Source organism: Heteronotia binoei, chromosome 1, assembly GCF_032191835.1.
Source record: "Heteronotia binoei isolate CCM8104 ecotype False Entrance Well chromosome 1, APGP_CSIRO_Hbin_v1, whole genome shotgun sequence".
Classification (NCBI taxonomy): domain Eukaryota; kingdom Metazoa; phylum Chordata; class Lepidosauria; order Squamata; family Gekkonidae; genus Heteronotia; species Heteronotia binoei.
The window spans coordinates 168,649,584-168,667,638 of NC_083223.1; the positions used below are offsets into that span (position 1 = coordinate 168,649,584).

At 47.4% G+C, this 18,055-nt stretch overlaps 1 protein-coding gene across 2 annotated transcripts in view; it reads right to left on the bottom strand.

Moving 5' to 3' along the window:
• The window catches only part of QPCT (glutaminyl-peptide cyclotransferase), a 440,295-nt gene extending 423,170 nt beyond the window's left edge, over window positions 1-17,125 (bottom strand). The window contains exons 1-3 of one of the 2 annotated variants that reach the window (XM_060243998.1): window positions 16,582-17,104; window positions 6,353-6,499; window positions 93-374 (exon numbers count right to left, since the gene is read on the bottom strand). In XM_060243998.1, the coding sequence (XP_060099981.1) occupies window positions 93-374; window positions 6,353-6,499; window positions 16,582-16,707 (555 nt within the window). In that variant the 5' untranslated portion in view covers window positions 16,708-17,104. Of the gene's footprint in view, window positions 1-92; window positions 375-6,352; window positions 6,500-16,581 lie in introns of both variants that reach the window. The other variant, XM_060243986.1, reaches the window with a different exon arrangement.
• Window positions 17,126-18,055: the final 930 nt, after the last annotated feature.

Here is an 18,055-nt window from a genome sequence, read left to right on the forward strand (position 1 = left end):
CTGTAGAATGAGGGAAGAAATAGTACAATCAACCACCATGTTGTGATTAATGTATAATTAATGTAGAAGCAACCGGAGAGAGTATAAAATACCTCAAGAAAATGAAGCTGTCTGTCCAGGGAATGTGCCAATTCCAGTATCATGGCACAGGGCACTGCTGAGTCAGTAGCTCCAACGAACACTTGGCCATCCCACTGTGGTGGAAAGTATTTGGAATCATAATGGCAAGCAAGCACCAAATGCCGTTTAGCAGAAGGGTTGAGGGTGCTGATGATATTTGAGAACGTGCGATAACCATAAGGAGTGTAGCTCTGAAAAGTGTCTTCTTCAACAACCCAGCCTGCCTGTAATCCTTGCAGACGATGCTTGATATGCTACAAGGCAAAAGAGCAACAGGTCACTGGAGATGGAACAGTGCTTGTTTTCAAGCAGGCCCATGCACAGTCACTCTTCAGGAACTAGCTACACAAGAGAAATGCTTGGCCAAATGGCCTCCTCTGAAATGTTACCCACTTATAACTCTACTATCAAAACTATTTTTATTAAGGGTACCTTTTGTCAGCAGTGAAAGGATGGCCCGATGGAGTCACGGGCATGCTTGGTTTCAGACTGGTGGCTAGGGTTGCCAAGTCCAATTCAAGAAATATCTGGGGACTTTGGGGGTGGAGCCAGGAGACATTAGGGGTGGAGCCAAGATCAAGGCTGTGACAAGCATAATTAAACACCTGGGGATTGGCAACCCAATCAGCAGTAGCACCTCCACGCTCAGGTGTACCGGCTTGGGGCGGGCCGTTGGGGACCCTGAACTCTTCCTACGTGCTTTTTTCATGCGTCGCCCTCAAGGGCACGGGAGAAGCGCAGCAACATGCACAATCCCCGTTCACCCTCTGGCATTCCCACGCCTCCCTCTCTCTCTCCCCTTTTGCAACTGGGGGGCGAGATCCAGCCCCACTGCCCCTTCCCTACTGGACGGGGGGGGGGGTCTCTCTTACCTGCTGTCTCCTCCCAGCTCGCTCGCCTTCGCCCCCGCCCCGCATCAGCCGCCCCGCCGCCTGCAGCCATTTTCCGCTTCTCCCTCAGCTGTTCCCCATGTGGGAACGAAGACGACTCACAGAAGCCCGGGTCCTGCTGCGGGGCATGGCGGGAAGCATAGCTCCCCGTCCGGAGCTCAGCCCCACAAGCCAATGGGAGGCGAGCGGCCCAGAGAACTACAAGCCTGGAAAGCTGCCATGCTAGGCATGCTGGGAGTTGTAGTTCTTTCTAAAGGTGGGGAGAGGAATCGCAGAGCGGGGAAGGGAAGGGAAGGAAGCGGAAAGGCTCAAGGCTGTTCCAAAAGGGGCGCCAGGCGGGGGTGGGTTGTTCTTCGCAAGGCCTCCCTGGCACTTTTTTTTTTTTTGCCATTGCGATTTGCAAAAGGCCGCCCTGCCTCCAAATGCCCCAAGAGCGAGTGGCACCAAAATGGCGCCATTTCCCCCCCGGTTCCGAATTTTGGGAGGGCGGGGGAGGAGGCTTCTATATCGGGGGGCCCCCGCCAGGGCGGGGGAGTTGGGACCCCTACTGGTGGCAGTTTTAGGGGAGGCAAATTTGGAAGAAATAATTTACATGCCTTTAAATCTGCCACCATTAAGACAGTCACTGTGGTAGTGATCTTAGCAGGAAAGACTCTTCTCAAGTGATAGTGCATGTCTATGGAATTGCTGACAGGACTAAGAAAAATGCCCTGACCCTTTAACAGAGGTTTAATGTGTGGTAATGGGCACCTGAAGCTTTTCATATCATGAGGTAAATAACATTCCATGAAGGCTCTATTAAAGGGACAGGATCTTTTTTTCTCCAGGCAGTTGCCAACACTGTGTCCATATAAAGCCATATTGGAAGTGTTATTTATAGTTGCTGGGTTTTTTTAAAAAAATAGATTGGGTCTCTCTGTTCCTATCTGGATTTATTTTCTTTCAAAAAGACCTTGATTAAGAGTTAGAACACTCGAATTGGTCCTTATATCTTGGAGAGAGGAGTGATTTCAGATGCCAAATGATAATAGCATACGTTGGTAATGATGCAGAAAAACTAGCTCTCAATTCAGTCCAGGAGGATGCATTGTTGTGAGCTTCATTATCAGTTTCAATTCAGCAGTCTCTCTTTCTAATCTCTCTTTGAAATTCCTCTGTAAGAGCACTGCTGCTGTTAGATCAGCCAGTGAATGTTGTGGTTTCTAAAGTCAGAAAACTTATGTCCATTTATGCTTTACATCCTCCTGGACTGAATCCTCCTGGATGAAATTGAGACCTAGGTTTCATGTCTAATTATCAACACTGGCATCTCCACACCTACTACCCTTCTGCATATCACAATCAAGCCTGCTATTGTCATTCACCTACTATTGCTATTTGACATCTGGAATAATCTTTATAAAGCTTATATCTCCAGTACCTCATGTTACATTTTATGACATGCATGACCCAGCCCCCGAAAGTGACATTTGTGTCAGATCTGACACTCATATGAATTTGACACCTCTGACTTAAAGGTTGAATAAGGACCAATGGTGCCCCTGAGAGGAATGAATGCATGCAACTGGACAGTCAAAAGGCAATGGGGAGATAGCACTCAAGTGCTGAAGCCAGCCCTGATCAAGAGGGTATGTGTGTGGAGTATACAGCCAGTTTTCTCATGCTCCCATTGTTTTCATTTAGAAAACATGCAAGTAGCTGTAGTGTTAGAGGAAAAAGGAACAGTCCCCTGTGCAAGCACCAGTCGTTTCCGACTCTGGGGTGACACTGCTTTCACAACATTTTCACAGCAGACTTTTTACGGGGTGGTTTCCCATTGCCTTCCCCAGTCATCTACACTTCCCCCCCAGCAAGCTGAGTACTCATTTTACCAACCCTTGGAAGGATGGAAGGCTGAGTGAACCTCGAGCCGGTTACCTGAAAACCCAGCTTCCACCAGGAATCAAACTCAGGTCATGAGCAGAGCTTAGGACTGCAGTACTGCAGCTTTACCACTCTTCACCACAGGGCTCTTAGTGTAAGAGAGGGGGAGCTATTTGCAGACTGTAAAGCCAGTTGCAAATGTAAAGGAGAATCCTAATTAAGGCAACCAGGTTCTGCAATCCGCACCCCACCAGCTGTCACTTAATGAATTTAATTGCCCATCATGGACGGTGTAGCTTTGACTGTTTCCTTAGCAATATGTCTCATCTGCTTCAGAAATGATCTCTGAGGCATATTTAATGTTATTGGAACCAAAGTCTAGTGAGACATTCAGGATCTTGTATAACATGTTGATACCTGCCCATTAGAAACATGCTGAACAAATTAAGCAATATGACTAAAAAACAATTACTCATTCAGAAAGATATAAACTGTGTTCTTCCATGAAATTAAATAAGTGAATAACAAAATAAGACTTGATGCCTGTGAGAATGAAACACACAAAGATCAAGGCATGATTAAATATGAGAAAATCACTTGGAATGAAGACAAGACTATTGTATGACTCCTTGGCTCTCTGTATATTTACTCAAAAGGAGCTTCAATGAAATCTCATTATGTTCAAGTTCAAGAGAAGGTGTCCGATATAGTACCATATCTAAAGCTAATAAGCATCTAGGCCTGGAAAGATCTGGGATGACCTCTCTGAGCATACTAGCAGGAACAAAATGTAAGGAGCAAACAGGGCTGAAATTCTAGCAGGAGCTCCTTTGCATATTAGGCCACACCTCCTGATGTAGCCAATCCTCCAAGAACTTACAAGGCTCTTTTTTGTAAGCTCTTGGAGGAATAGCTACATCAAGAGGGTGTGTCCTAATACGCAAAGGAGCCTGCTAGAATTCCATCCCTGTGAGCAAATATAAAATCAAGAGAACCAAGAGCTTAAAGTTATTGATCCCTTGTTTGGGAGTGGTATAGAGATTGATTATAGACACTCTGGGTGTGTTCACACACACTAAATAACATGCTTTGCAACTGGATTTTTACTGTGTAGGAATAGCAAAATCCACTTGCAAGCAGCCACCATGTGAAAGCACAGTCTGACTCTATCCTCAGGTGATTGGGGACAATTTCCCCTGCAGCAGACATTTGGGTCTCCCAGCTGAAATGGACCAGGAAGAGTGTAATAAGTTTTCAAAGAAATTTTACTTTTGGATATTGTCCTCTCATAACAGAATATATTCTTGTCCATACATGTCCAATGATTTCTATGCTTGATATGTCACTAACTTTCTCTTTGCTTAGGCTATCTGCCAGAAATTCTCCTAGGAAACAAAATAATTAGGTATGAGAGAGACGATCTTTTTGAAATAAACTTTCCTTTTTCTGCTTCATCAATGGCAGATCATCAGGCTCCTTGCTAGAAGATTCTAGAATCATCATTATTTTATAGCACTTCCAGACTATCACGTTTTAGTATAATAAATACCCCACTGTTGCTTGTGTGCAGTCTAGGCCAAGGTGTTCTTGTGCTGCAGGGATTTAACCAGGGGTTTTTTTTGTAGCAGGAATTCATTTGCATATTAGGCCATACACCCCTGATGCAGCCAATCCTCCAAGCACTTACAGGGCTCTTAGTACCAGGGCCAGATCTAGGGGGGGCAGAGGGGGGTGCTTGCCCCGGGCGCCGACGGGGGGGGGGGGGCAAATTGGGTAAGGAGTCCATTGTATTCTATGGGACCATAAGATAGAATGGCCCATAAGGGGGTGTCATTTTTTAATTCCCCCCCCCTTAAAAAACATGTAGATCCGGTCCTGCTTAGTACAGGAGCTACTGTAATCTCCAGGAAGGAAAGGAAAGGTCCCTTGTGCAAGCACCTGTCGTTTCCAACTCTGGAGTGATGTTGCTTTCACAATGTTTTCACTGCAGATTTTTTACAGGGTGGTTTGCCATTGCCTTCCTCAGTCATCTACACTTTCCCCCCAGCAAGCTGGGTACTCAATTTACCGACCTTGGAACGATGGAAGGCTGAGTCAACCTCGAGCCGGCTACCTGAAAACCCAGCTTCCGTTGGGGATTGAACTCAGATAAGCTCCAGGAGGGTTGACTATATCAGCGGATGTGGCCTAATAGGCAAATGAGTTCCTGCTACAGCACCCCCCCCCCCGGATTTAACCTTTTTCCAAACATGAGAGTTCTATATTTTTTTAGCTGGAAAATACAATTCTTCTTCCAGCCAATATTTCAAATTAATTATATGATTACTGTGTTGGTTGTGGTAGTTTATTTACAGAAAACTCTTGGCATATGTGGGGCTTTACAGAGTTTCATGAGCATCTAGACAGGTTGCTGTCTCAAGGGGAGGAGCCTCAGTGAGGTATAATGCCATAGACTTTACTCTCCAAAGCAGCCATTTTCTTCAGGGGAACTGATCTCTGTAGTATGGAAACCAGTTGTAATTCCATGAGCTCTCCAGGCACCTCCTGCAGTTTGACAACCCTAGTTACGCTATTGAAGAGGGGGATTCAAATAAAGTTTTCTAAACCTGTAGGACAATGAGGGGAGGAAGAAGCACATTAACTGTCCCTGCAAGAAATACGCTGACATTTAAGACCACACACAGTTTTGTTTTGCTTTGCTTTTTTGTAGAAATACACAATATTTATAAAATAGTGGTAAAATGGAGAAACACAGTAATATCATCATCATCATCATCATCATCATCATCATCATCATCATCATCATCATCATCATCATCAATAATGGCACCACAGACAATAGCCAATAGGGCCCCATGACTCTTGCACAACCCTTCATTTCAACCCCACTTCAGGGTTATCGGAAAGCAGGGGTGTGTGAGAATGCCTGCTGGGCACTCCATTATACCCTATGGAGACTGGTCCCCATAGAATATAATGGAGAATCAATTTGTGGGTATCTGGGGCTCTGGGGAGGGGTCCCCTGTTTTTTGAGGTAGAGGCACAAAATTTTCAGCATAGCATCTGGTGTCTCTCTTCAACCCCTCCCTCCCAAGTTTCAAAAATCCCCAAAAGAAGGTGCCCTCATCCTCCATTATTTCCAATTGAGGGAAGGTATTTAAAGGAACACAGTCCCTTTAAATGTGATGAGGTTCAATTGTGCTTGTCATGACCTTGCTCCTGGCTCCACTGCCAAAGTCTCCTGGTTCCATCCCCAAAGTCCCCAGATATTTCCTGAGTTGGATCCAGCAACCCTACTCCTCCAGCCTATGAAGCCATCCTCCATTGTAGGAAGAGCTGCTTAAGTTGGGGAACTGCTCCATAAGTTGGAGGAAAGTTCCCTGCATGATAGTTACACCCAGCCTAGTCTGTGGGAAGGTTTATCTCTGATAATTCTGCATTGATAGACGACATTTTCATGATGGACTGTCCAGTCTCACCTGACGCACAGCCCAGCTCCCTGGTGATTCTGGATATCTCTCAATCAGTATTGGGAGCAGGTCATACTGCCACATTTGATCCACATCTGTGTTTGCAGCGACTTCTTGAATAATAGTTGCGTTTAAAATGGTTGGATGGTGGAAATACTGTGGAAAAATCAGAGGCAAGATTATGAGCAACCATAAGAAATTTAGATTTGACACTTCACATCTAACAATACAGAGAGAAATAAAAGGGACATAGAGTGTATTGTGCTTGGGATATTCTTTTCAAGCAAGTGTGCAAAATTAGGCTACAGTGCTGCACTCAATCAAACTCAATGTGGGCCACTCACCCAGCAGCTACCCTTTAATGTGAATTGACATGGCTGCAGTATGCTTGTAAATATCAAAACTTCTGGGTGTCACAGATCATGTGGATCTTTCCAAGTTAATCACTACTGCACTAGGAAGGACATCCAAGCCTGGATGAGGGAGGCCCCTATGGTGAACAGAGCCGGTGTGTCCACTAGGCAACATTCAGCAGCTGTCTAGGGTGCCGGCTCTTCGGGGGCTGCCGCCACCTCCGCCCAGCCGAAGACACTCCCCGTGGCCCTCCTGCCCCCTGTTTCAAAGGGAGCCAGTTGGGGGTAGGAGGGCCACATGGAGCGCGCACAGCCTGCCCCTGCCGCCCAGCCGAAGACATTCCCCATGGCCCTTCCACCCCCTACTTCAAATGGAGTCAGTTGGCTCCCTTTGAAGCAGGGGGTGGGAGGACTCCGCGCGGTCCTCCTACCCCCTGTGGGGGCCTGCTTTCAGCCTGGGGAGCTGGAAAGGCCAGCGCCAGGCCTGATGGTGAGCACTGACCAGCCTATTCTGTTGCTCTCACTTATACCAAAGCCACATGAAATTACACTATAAGGAAGTAGTTCCTATACACCTGAGCCAGTTTGGTGTAGTGGTTAAGTGTGTGGACTCTTATCTGGGAGAACCGGGTTTGATTCCCCACTCCTCCACTTGCACCTGCTGGAATGGCCTTGGGTCAGCCATAGCTCTGGCAGAGGTTGTCCTTGAAAGGGCAGCTGCTGTGAGAGCCCTCTCCAGCCCCACCCACCTCACAGGGTGTCTGTTGTGGGGGAGGAAGGTAAAGGAGATTGTGAGCCGCTCTGAGACTCTTCGGAGTGGAGGGCGGGATATAAATCCAATATCTTCTATCTTCTTATCTACACCTCTGTGCAACAGGAGCTGTGAACTGGAAGCTCAGGGCAAAGAAGCACAATCCAGTGTATGGCACTTGCTGCACCTAAAGGATTTGCCACAAGTTGGCAGACATAAAAGCTCCTTCTAATACTTTTTGATCACTTATTTTGGTTCCTTGTTATCTTTATATTCCTTGTACATATCATGATAAAGAGTCCTCTGTAGGATCCCCACCCTTTTGCCCAAATGGGGAATTGATCCAGCTGGCCAAGTTGCCAGGCCTCAGTTAGAAAAAATTGTTCCTTCCCAGCCTTGTTCACAAACCCACAGTGAATAAACACTTCCAATGACTTTCCACCAGTAGAAGAGCTAGACTCACTTTCAGTAGCACCTTAGAGAGCAACATAATTTAAAGAGAATAATTCCTGAGAGTCAAATCTCCCTTTGGAACTCTAGAGCTTATACCCCACAAATCTTGTTGTTCTTTCACTCTTCTACAAGAACCCAACATGGCTACCCCCCCCCCCCCAAACCATTTTCCACCGGGGGGGGATCTATGTTTTGCCCTCCAACGCCTCTCTGAAGGTAATTTTTAAAAATCACAAAATTAATTTTCTCAGGACATTCCCAGGCCTTTTATCCCACTTCATGTTGAGTATGAGGCCAATTCCTGGGACCCAAACCTTTCTCAAAACATAGCAAGTTGGCTTCAAGCAGTTATATTTTCTCCAGCAAGTCTGTATCACTTCTTCCCTCGTGAGGGGGGTGGGGAGACAGACTTACTTTCTTTTGGCCTATTCTCTAACAATTGTAATAATAATTGTATGCCAACAAGTTGCAACTGACTCATTGTGGCCCTAGAACCACTGAGGCTTTGATGGAAAGATATTAAGCAGAGATGGTTTGAAGAAAAATAAATAAATAAATAAATAATGTGACTTTTCTAACTGGCAATAATATCCAAAATGCATATTAGTCAGCAGCGTTCTCTGACAAAATGATTTACAAGAAAAGAAAAGAATATTTAGCATGGAAATCAGGAAGCTGTGAAATGGTGAAAATATTTATAGATACTAGTATTTGTTTTAATATGCACAAAAAAAGAGCACACGGTTGGTACAGATAGGAAGGAGGTGCTTTCTTGTCAGCCATTTTTTTACTCAAAATTGCCCGATACAAGCTCCCTTCCAGTCCTCGGAGGAAAACAGATCTTCTCCTGTGCATGGCAAAGCAACTTTGGAAGGGGCCCTGGTAGGGTTGCCAACCTCCAGGTGGGTCAGAACCCCTAGAGTATCACAGTGAGGAGCAAAGAGAAAACAAGAAGGTGTGAAATTAATAACGAAAAGTAGTTCAAAAGCTTAATAACTATAAAACAAATACTTAAAGCATTACAATACTAATATTTCAACATTTATTTATTTAGTTCTCAGATTTATATCCCGCCCTCCCCGCCGAAGCAGGCTCAGGGCAGCTGAAAACTAATTACAAATTACTGAAAACTAATTACAAACTTGTAATGTACTGAGTGACGAGATGTGTTGAAGGCAACATGCTTTATTGGTGAGTACATCACAAGAGAGGAAAACGCGGGCCGGGTCCCGATTATATACATACCCCAGAACAACCCTCAGCTTGGCCAGGTCCAATCCTGGCCAGTTAAACTTCCCACCACAGATCATGACTGGTGCAGCGTATTTGCAAGCTACGGCCAGGGACCAGTGGACTTCCACTGGTCACCTCTGTAGCGTTCTCTGTGTTGTAACTTCAGGACTGAAATGCAAAACACAACACTCCTCCCCCCTTAGTTCAAGACACAAAATCTTTCAAGTAGGCTGGCACCCTGCGTTCCCTGGTCAACCTCTTTAGGGTTATTTGGGGCGTTGGAGCGGCCACTGTGGCTGGCGGGGTGGCTGGTTCCTCGGAGTGGGGTGACGCTGAAGGAGGGCTGTCCACTGCTTGTTGCTGTGCTGGAATCTCCTCTCTGGGGGGGGGTCACTCCCTCCACTGTGGTGCTCTTCCGCCCGCATAGTCGGTGTGGCCACATAGGCGGGTCGCTCCCGGGGGTGTTGCTGTTAGTTCTCCTCCGCTCCCCTGATAGCTGTCAGTTCTGCCGGCAAGGTGCGATGGCGCAGCTGGTCAATGTGCCTCCTTAGGATCTGGCCCCCCTCCGACGAGACCTCGTAGGAGCAGGGCCCGGTGACCCGCAGCACCTGGGCGGCTACCCACTCCAGCCCACTTGCAAAGTTCTAGCAGCTTCCGTGATTTCGGGGGAACTGCGGAGGTATGTAGCCCGGTCAGGATGCAACCTGTTTAGCCTAGTGATCAACTTCCTCTCCATTAGCAACTCGGCAGGGCTTAACCCGGTGATGGGGTTGGGGGTGATTCTGTTATCAAATAGGAAGGCTGCCAGGCGGTGGTCCCAATCTCCCTGTACAATGCGACCCAGGGCCTCTTTAGTGGTGTGCACCATGCGCTCTGCTTGGCCGTTGGTGGCTGGATGGAAGGGGGCGGACCAAATGTGCTGGATGAGGTACCTCTTCAAGAACTCCAGGAATTCCCAGGAGGTGAAAGCGGTACTATTGTCCATAACAAGGGTCTCGGGAATCCCATGAGTGCAAAAGACCCTTCGCAAGGCTCTGACGGCCGCCACGGTTGAGGTTGAAGCTACAGGAATCACTTCCAACCAACTGGTGTATGCATCGACTAGAATAAAGAATATTTGGCCCTGGTATGGCCCCGCAAAGTCTAGGTGTAACCGGGACCATGGCCTCCTGTTGGACTCCCAGCGGTGGACAGGGGCACTGGGTGGATCAGGCGAGGACTCTTGGCAGGGTTGGCACCTTCGAACCCACCCTTCTATCTCCTCGTCCATCCCGGCCACCATACATAGCTATGTGCCAGGGCCTTCATACGCACTATCCCCGGGTGTGTTTCATGTAGGGCTTCCAGCACTTGCTTCCGCAATGTGGGGGGAGGGGAACCACCACCCTGCTACCCCAGAGAATGCACCCCTTTGTGCATGGACAGTTCTTCTCTGCATAATGCAAATTCCCTGAATTCTGCATCCAGTTTGCCCGCGGGCCACCCCCTTCCCACCCAGTCTAAAACTTGTGCGAGGATGCGGTCTCTACCTGTGGCTCTCGCTACCTCAGCGGCGTGGAGGGGCCTCTCTGGTAAAGTCTCTATAAGCATCACATGGTGGGCAGGGGTGGGAACCGGGTCCATAGAGAGCAGCGGCAGGCAGCTGAGGGCGTCAGCATGTCGCATAGCCTTGCCCGGGCGGTGGACCAGGGCATATGTGTACGAGTTAAGGAACTGGTTCCACCGCAGGACGCACTGTGACAGAATTTGAGATGTCTGGTGGTCTGGGGTGAGGAGGCCCAGTAGTGGCTTGTGGTCCGTGGCAATCATGAATGCCTACCGTACAGGTAGTGGTTGAATTTATGCACCCCCGCCACTATTGCCAAGGCCTCCTTGTCTATCTGGGCATAGCTGCATTCTGCGGGGGTCAGGATCCTCTAATAATAAGCCATGGGAACCTCCCTCCCATCCAGGAGTTGGTGCCCAGAACGGCGCCCACCCTGTATGGGGAAGCATCTCAAGCTAGAATCATTGGTAGGGATTCGTCAAAATGGTGGAGCACATCATTGGAAACTAGGAGGTCCTTGACTGTCTGAAAAGCAGCGGCCTGCTTCTCTTCCCAGACCCACAGGGCGTTTTTATTGAGGAGCCTATGAAGGGGTTCTGCGATGGCCGCTTTGTGAGGCAAAAATGAATGATAAAAATTTAATAAACCCAAGAAACTTTGTAACTCTGCCTTGCATGTGGGGGCCGGGGCGTGGACTATTGCCCTGGTCTTGTTGGCTGTAGGGTGGATTCCCATGACGTCTACAGCAAACCCCAAGAGCTCTACCTTCGACACCCCGAGGGAACACTTCTCCCGCTTCACTTTAAATCCTGCAGTCTGGAAGTGGTGGAGTACCTCTCGCAGACGGCTGCTGAACTCCTCAGCGTCCAGGGCAGCGATCAAAATGTTATCAAAAAATGGTTGCACTCCAGGGATCCCTTTAAGAAGAGAGTCCATTATGCTCTGAAAGTTCCCAGGAGCCACGCTAACCCCAAATTGCAACCGCCGCACCCGAAAAGCTCCCCTGTGAGTCACAATGGTCTAAGCCTCTGCTGTCTCGGCATCCACCGGGAGTTGCTGGTACGCCTGGGCCAGGTCCAGTTTCCCAAAAACCTTAGAGCCAGCTAGGGCTGCCAGTACGTGGCTGACCACCGGAACGGGGTATGGATTGTCCTGGAGTGCCTTATTTATTGTGCACTTATAGTCAGTGCATATGCGCACTTCCCCATTAGGCTTCACAGGAGTGACTATGGGTGTTTCCCATGCAGCATAGGATTCTGGTTCTAATACTCCCTGGGCCGTGAGATGGTCCAGCTCCGCTTCTATTTTTGGTTTAAGAGCGAATGGAACTCGCCTGGACTTCAGCTTTATCTGTCTCACGTGGGGATTGAGGGGTAAGGTGATGGGAGGCCCCTTGTAGCACCTCAGGAACCCATCAAACACTTCCAGGAATTCCCGGCACACGTGCTCGAAATTTTGCTTTCACATCTGTTGCACCCGCACTATTTGAATACCCAGCGGTCGAAACCAGGCCAGCCCTAGTAATGTGGTGAGCTGGCGTTTGACCATGAGTATGTCCAGTGTGCCCTTAAAGTTCTTAAACTCTACCCTTACAGTGGCCCAAACCAAAATCTGTACAGGGTTTTTTTTTGGAAGTCCCGCAGTATGAAATCAGCCGGTCGCAGCCGGGGCCAGCCATGTGGGCAAAGTTTTCTTAGAGACTCCTCCGAAATTATGGAGATGGAGGAGCCCAAGTCCAGCTCCATTAGGCATGGAGCGCCCTTGATTAGGACCGACACCCTGACCTTATCGGGGCTGGTGAGGGGCAAGTTCATTACCTGCAGGCTAGTCAATGTGATCGACTAGGCATTGGTCGAGTCGTGGTTGGTGGACTGGCGTCTGCAGGTGGCCTTGGCCCAGAAAGCCCGCGCTATGTGGCCCACTCTTCCACAGTTCCTGCAGTCCACGTTGCGATAGGGGCAGTCCTGTCACTCCTGTGGATCCCCACAGCTGGCGCACTTGGTGTTGGCTGGTCTCTCGGTCGCTCATGGCCGAGTGGGCACTCTTGGCCCCATTCCTGGTTGGCGACGGAGCTGGTGTGCCTCCTCCTTCTCTGGGTTGCCCAGCACCATCTCCTCCTGGTGGATGGCTTCTGCTCCTGGGTTGTGGAAAGCTTTGGTTGCTCTCTCGAACGCGGTGGCGTCGTTGAAGGTGAGTTGGAGGGTGAGCTCCTCCTTTGCGAAGAGCTTTTGCTGCAGTCTTTCGTCTTGGAGGCCCCAGACAAATCGATCCCTCAGGGCTTCATCCAGCTTGTTGAAGCTGCAGTTCCTCGCAAGTTGGCAGAGGGCGGCCAGGTAGACGGCGGCCGTCTCTCCCGCCCCTTGATCCCTCTTGTGGAAGAGGAATCAGTGGGCAATGATGGATGGCTGGGGCAAGAAGTGCCCGGTCAGGAGTCTATCTCTTTGTACATTTTCTCTGTGATCTTTGCGGGGGCCGAGAGACCCTTTGCGATCTCGAATGTGGCCTCCCTGCAGACACTCAGGAGCACGTCTCTCTTACAGCTGTCGTCTGTAATCATGTTCGCTCGTAGGTAGCAGTAGACCCGCTCCGTGTAGGTCTCCCACCTATCGGGGTTGGCGGGGTCGAACTCAGCAAGGTGGCCCGTCGTCCCGCTAGGGTTAACCATGGCGGTGGGCGCTTCAGTCTCCCTAGACTGCGTGCCTTCCTCGTCTCCGGCCAAGTCAGCGAAATCCCACTTGGGGAGTTACCTGGCTAGGATCCCACCTTCGTTGCCACTGTAATGTACTGAGTGATGAGACATGTTGAAGGCAACATGCTTTATTAGCAAGTACAAGAGAGGGAAATGCGGACCGGGAGAGCCAGTTTGGTGTAGTGGTTAAGTGTATGGACTCTTATCTGGGAGAACCAGGTTTGATTCCCCACTCCTCCACTTGCACCTGCTGGAATGGCCTTGGGTCAGCCATAGCTCTGGCAGAGGTTGTCCTTGAAAGGGCAGCTGCTGTGAGAGCCCTCTCCAGCCCCACCCACCTCACAGGGTGTCTGTTGTGGGGGAGGAAGGTAAAGGAGATTGTGAGCTGCTCTGAGACTCTTCGGAGTGGAGGGCGGGATATAAATCCAATATCTTCTTCTTCTATATACATACCCCAGAACAACCCTCAGCCTGGCCAGGTCCAACCCTGGCCAGTTAAACTTTCCGCCACAGATCTTGATTGGTGGAGCGTATTTGCAACTTTCCTACAGCTGTCCTTATTCTCTCTTTTCCATCTACAGGCTGCTCAACCCATCTAGCTGAGAAAAATAAAAATAATGGCTTTTCTCAGTTGTCCCAAGCCAGGTTTGAGTGGATGGGGGAGGGGGGGAAAGTGATATTCTTTGTGTCTCTAGTATTCCAGCCCTGCCCAGTTTGCCTATCTGACTCCCAAAACAAAGTGTGTTTGTTTCAATCCAGTGTTCTAAAATGGATCAAAATACTTTGTGTATTCTTGTATTGTCACCAGGCAGCAACATTTCTATCTAGTATGCTTAGCAACATGTTGAATGCTGTCACAGTGCAGATACAAAACTACATGAAATACTGCTTGTTTCAAATGGCTAACAAACAAATAATCAATGCAATCATAGAACATGCTTAACTTGAGGGGACAGGGGTGTTACAAAGGAGGTAACTTTGATTTTCAAATTTATTTGCCAAAATAAAATCATCTTTTGCAACAAGTAGCTTCCAAGTACTGCTTTGTTTAAATTAGCCCTTTGAGGGTCATCTTTCCTGATGGAACAGGATAGAAATAATAATGATGGACATCAGAATGAACAAAATTTCAGAAACAGTGTTAATGAAAACCTATGAAAAATGGAACTGGGAAGGTGACAAGCAGTGCTTGTCCTAACATATTTGGAATAGCATATATGGGCTGCACTTAGTGCTGTCAGATCTGGGTTGGAACTACCTTAAGAACATAAGAGAAGCCATGTTGGATCAGGCCAATGGCCCATCCATTCCAGCACTCTGTGTCACACAGTGGCCAAAATTTTTATACACACACACACACACACACACACACACACACACACACACTGTGGCTAATAGTCACGGACCTCTGCTCCATATTTTTATCTAACCCTCTCTTGAAGCTGGCTATGCTTGTAGCTCTTACCACCTCCTGTGGCAGTGAATTCCACCTTGAGATTTTGGGGTTGGAGCCTGGGAAGTCCAGAGTTTGAGGAGGGGAGGGACCTCAGCTGGGCATAATACTAAAGATTCCACCCTCCAAAGCAGCCATTTTCTCCAGGAGAAATTATCTTAGTCATCTGGAGATTAGCTGAAATAGTGGGAGATCCCTTGAGGTTGACTACCCTAACTCCACTGGATATTATTCTGTGCCACTCCAGTACTCTATTCCATTTACAAATAAGTCTTGTGGTATTAAAACTGTATTTCCCCCCTACTTATTCAAAATTATTTGGGTTGTACCTATTCGGCATAAAAATATCCAAAATGATAGGAAAACCTATACTTTGTGAGTAGATAAATGCTTTGAGGGCAACCATGGAGAACCATGGCAGTGAACTAGAAATTATGCTCAGTGAACCAACATTAATAGTTGGAAAATTCATTTATAGCCCCTTTATTCCTTGATCATTAGGAAAACTTTCAGTTTATGTTCAAAGATTCTCAGGATACTGAAGAAAGTACTGGGTTGTATGTAATGTCATAAATATACACTGAGAATGTATCTGGGCCAGAGTGGAAGCATATACATTTTGAACAAATTAATATAAAGAACAGGTCATGATCCAAAATACCTTACAGCCATGCAGATTCCTAGAACCATCCAAACAATGCTGGATAGAAGCAGAATAGCACAGAATATCTATGTAGATGTTTCAACCCACTAGCCTCTGTAGTTACACTACCTTGCCTTGGAGGTCCTTGCAACATATAGTTCCTCTTTCTACAGACACCCTATCTGTTGTAATGCCAGATATGTTGCTAAATGAAAATACTGTCGCCTGTGCAAACAACTTATTATGCTGTCTAGCAGTGCTGCTTATTGTTCTTCATGGATGGCTACTGGACTAAATACTTGTGTCTGTCTAAGGTGCTCTGAGGTCTACATTTGTGTGGCTGATACAATGTGTGGCCCATTTGTTGATTCTCTGTGTTGCCACATAGTCCTTTCATCATGGATCATAAATTACAAACTAACCATGCAACCCATGTTTACTCCCATACTTACCTAGGAGTAAACTCTACTGAATACAGTGGGGCTTCTGAGTACACACATGCTGGGGCTGGGCTATTACATCTGCATTTGTAGCTCAATTTTGTGTTATTTTGGTGCATCATCAGCCTGAATCTAAAGTGCATTTTCTTTTTATAGTGTCTGAGTGCTCTGGTGGGAGCCAGAATAACCAGGCTGAGTAGGTAGCATTTATTTGTTCATCACCCTTACTGTTTTCTGTATCTTGAAGATTTGCAATCCGCTTCTGGAAAACACATAATAAGGGCATAACAGAAAAGCAAACAGAGATATAAAACATATAACAGAGGCACAGCACAGAAGAATTCATCTCTGGGCAACCCACATATAGAAAAATGGATGATAGAAGCATACCAACAGAGATAATAAAACATGTAAGAATAGAACAGTTCATAGATCTCCCACACATTGCTTGATGTGCATTCATATCAATGCTTTGGTAATACGGAAAAAGCAATGTCCATGAAAGGCTATTTTAAAACCTTAATCTCCCAAACTCATGATTGCCAGGCTCACAACTTCTGCCCACATCAATTTCCTTCCTCCCTATCATTCCCTTCTCATGTTTACCCTCCCCCGCCCAAATGAGGAAAAAAAAAAACACCCAATGCATTCAGAAAAATACAGCTGAACTGACCCACCTTTTCCTGAGTCCAGTCTGCTCTGCTGCTTGCTACTATCTGAGGAACAGAGGCTAGAGTTACTAAAAGTGCCCAGGCCAGGCATAAGGATGTTGTAGCCATACGACTTCTGTCTCCCCCAGGCATGCCTCTTCAGTAGGCTTTCTTCTACTGATGTGGATGCAACTGGCTCCCAGTTCTCTTGCTGAAAAGGATCTCTGTGTACATGAGAAGCAGTTTCAGGAGCTCTGCTGATGGAGGAGGGAAAGAGGCAGAGCTGAAGGCGTGTGCAGCCTTCCCACTGAGAAGCGTCTGATGTGGCAGTGTGTGATTAACTCAGCAGCCCTTTACCTTTGCTTCAGTCTTAATTAGGCTTAGCTTGCTTCTCCACATATTTCCTGTCTGTCTTGCCTGCGTAAAATGGAGAGCTATGTTTATTCACATAGCTGATCAATCCAGCTTCCCTCAACATTTCCTCAGGGAAGAGAATTTTGTCCTTGGCACTGTGTCAGCAGCATCAGGAGGCCTGCATATGACTAATCCGTCAACCTTGGGCAGCTGCCTCAGCATGATGGTCTTTCCCCTCCCTCATTTCCTCTTGTCTCCCTCCAGATAGTGTTGCAGCACTGCTAGAGAGTTTGTGTTTTTCACTAGCAAATGGAAAGAAATGTGCACTTTGTGAGGTTTTTTTTTAAAGCTCCTTTGGAATACATAATCAAAGTACATTCTTTCTATTGATAATGTATTTTATTTATTTATTTCTCAGATTTATATCCCACCCTCCCCGCCGAAGCAGGCTCAGGATTAGAATGACATTAGAATTACATTCTGAGGTGCTAACAGTTGGCAGAAACTTTTGAAATGTTTTTTGGGGGATTAGGGTGGCTGACTGGGTTGGGAAATTCCTGGAGGAAATTTTGGAGGAAAGCCTGGGGAAAGTGAGGGGTGATGGTGTAGAGTTGAGAGCTCTGTGCTGGGAAGCTCTTGGAGATTTGGGACTGGAGCCTGGGGAGGACAGGTACCTCAGTGGAGTCCAGTGTTATAGAGTCCACCCTCCAAAGCATTAGTTTTCTCCTGGGGAACTGATCTCTGTAGTCTGGAAATAAACTATAACTCTGGGGGATCTCCATGTCCCACCTGGACCCTGGCATCCCTACATGGTGTGAGGAGAAATGCACACTTCAAAACCTGCAGCAAAGGCAATTTGCCACAGAGAAAAAGTAGGAATGTCATTGTCAGCTTTTGTTCTATAACCTTATTGATACTAACCATATTGCCTATAGTATTTGTTTGCTTAGGACTAACCTCAGTGATCCCCAGTAGAATTTTGGGTATGCCTGAGGGGGAAGAGAAAGGTGGGAGGGAATTGGGCGCCAAAAGCAATAAATGGCTTGGGAGTGCAAAAGACACCGCCGCCGCTTCCCAGGCGCCGCAAGGACATCGGCCGGAGGGGGAGTGGATATGGCCCGGTTAGAGGGAGATAACAGGCGTGTGA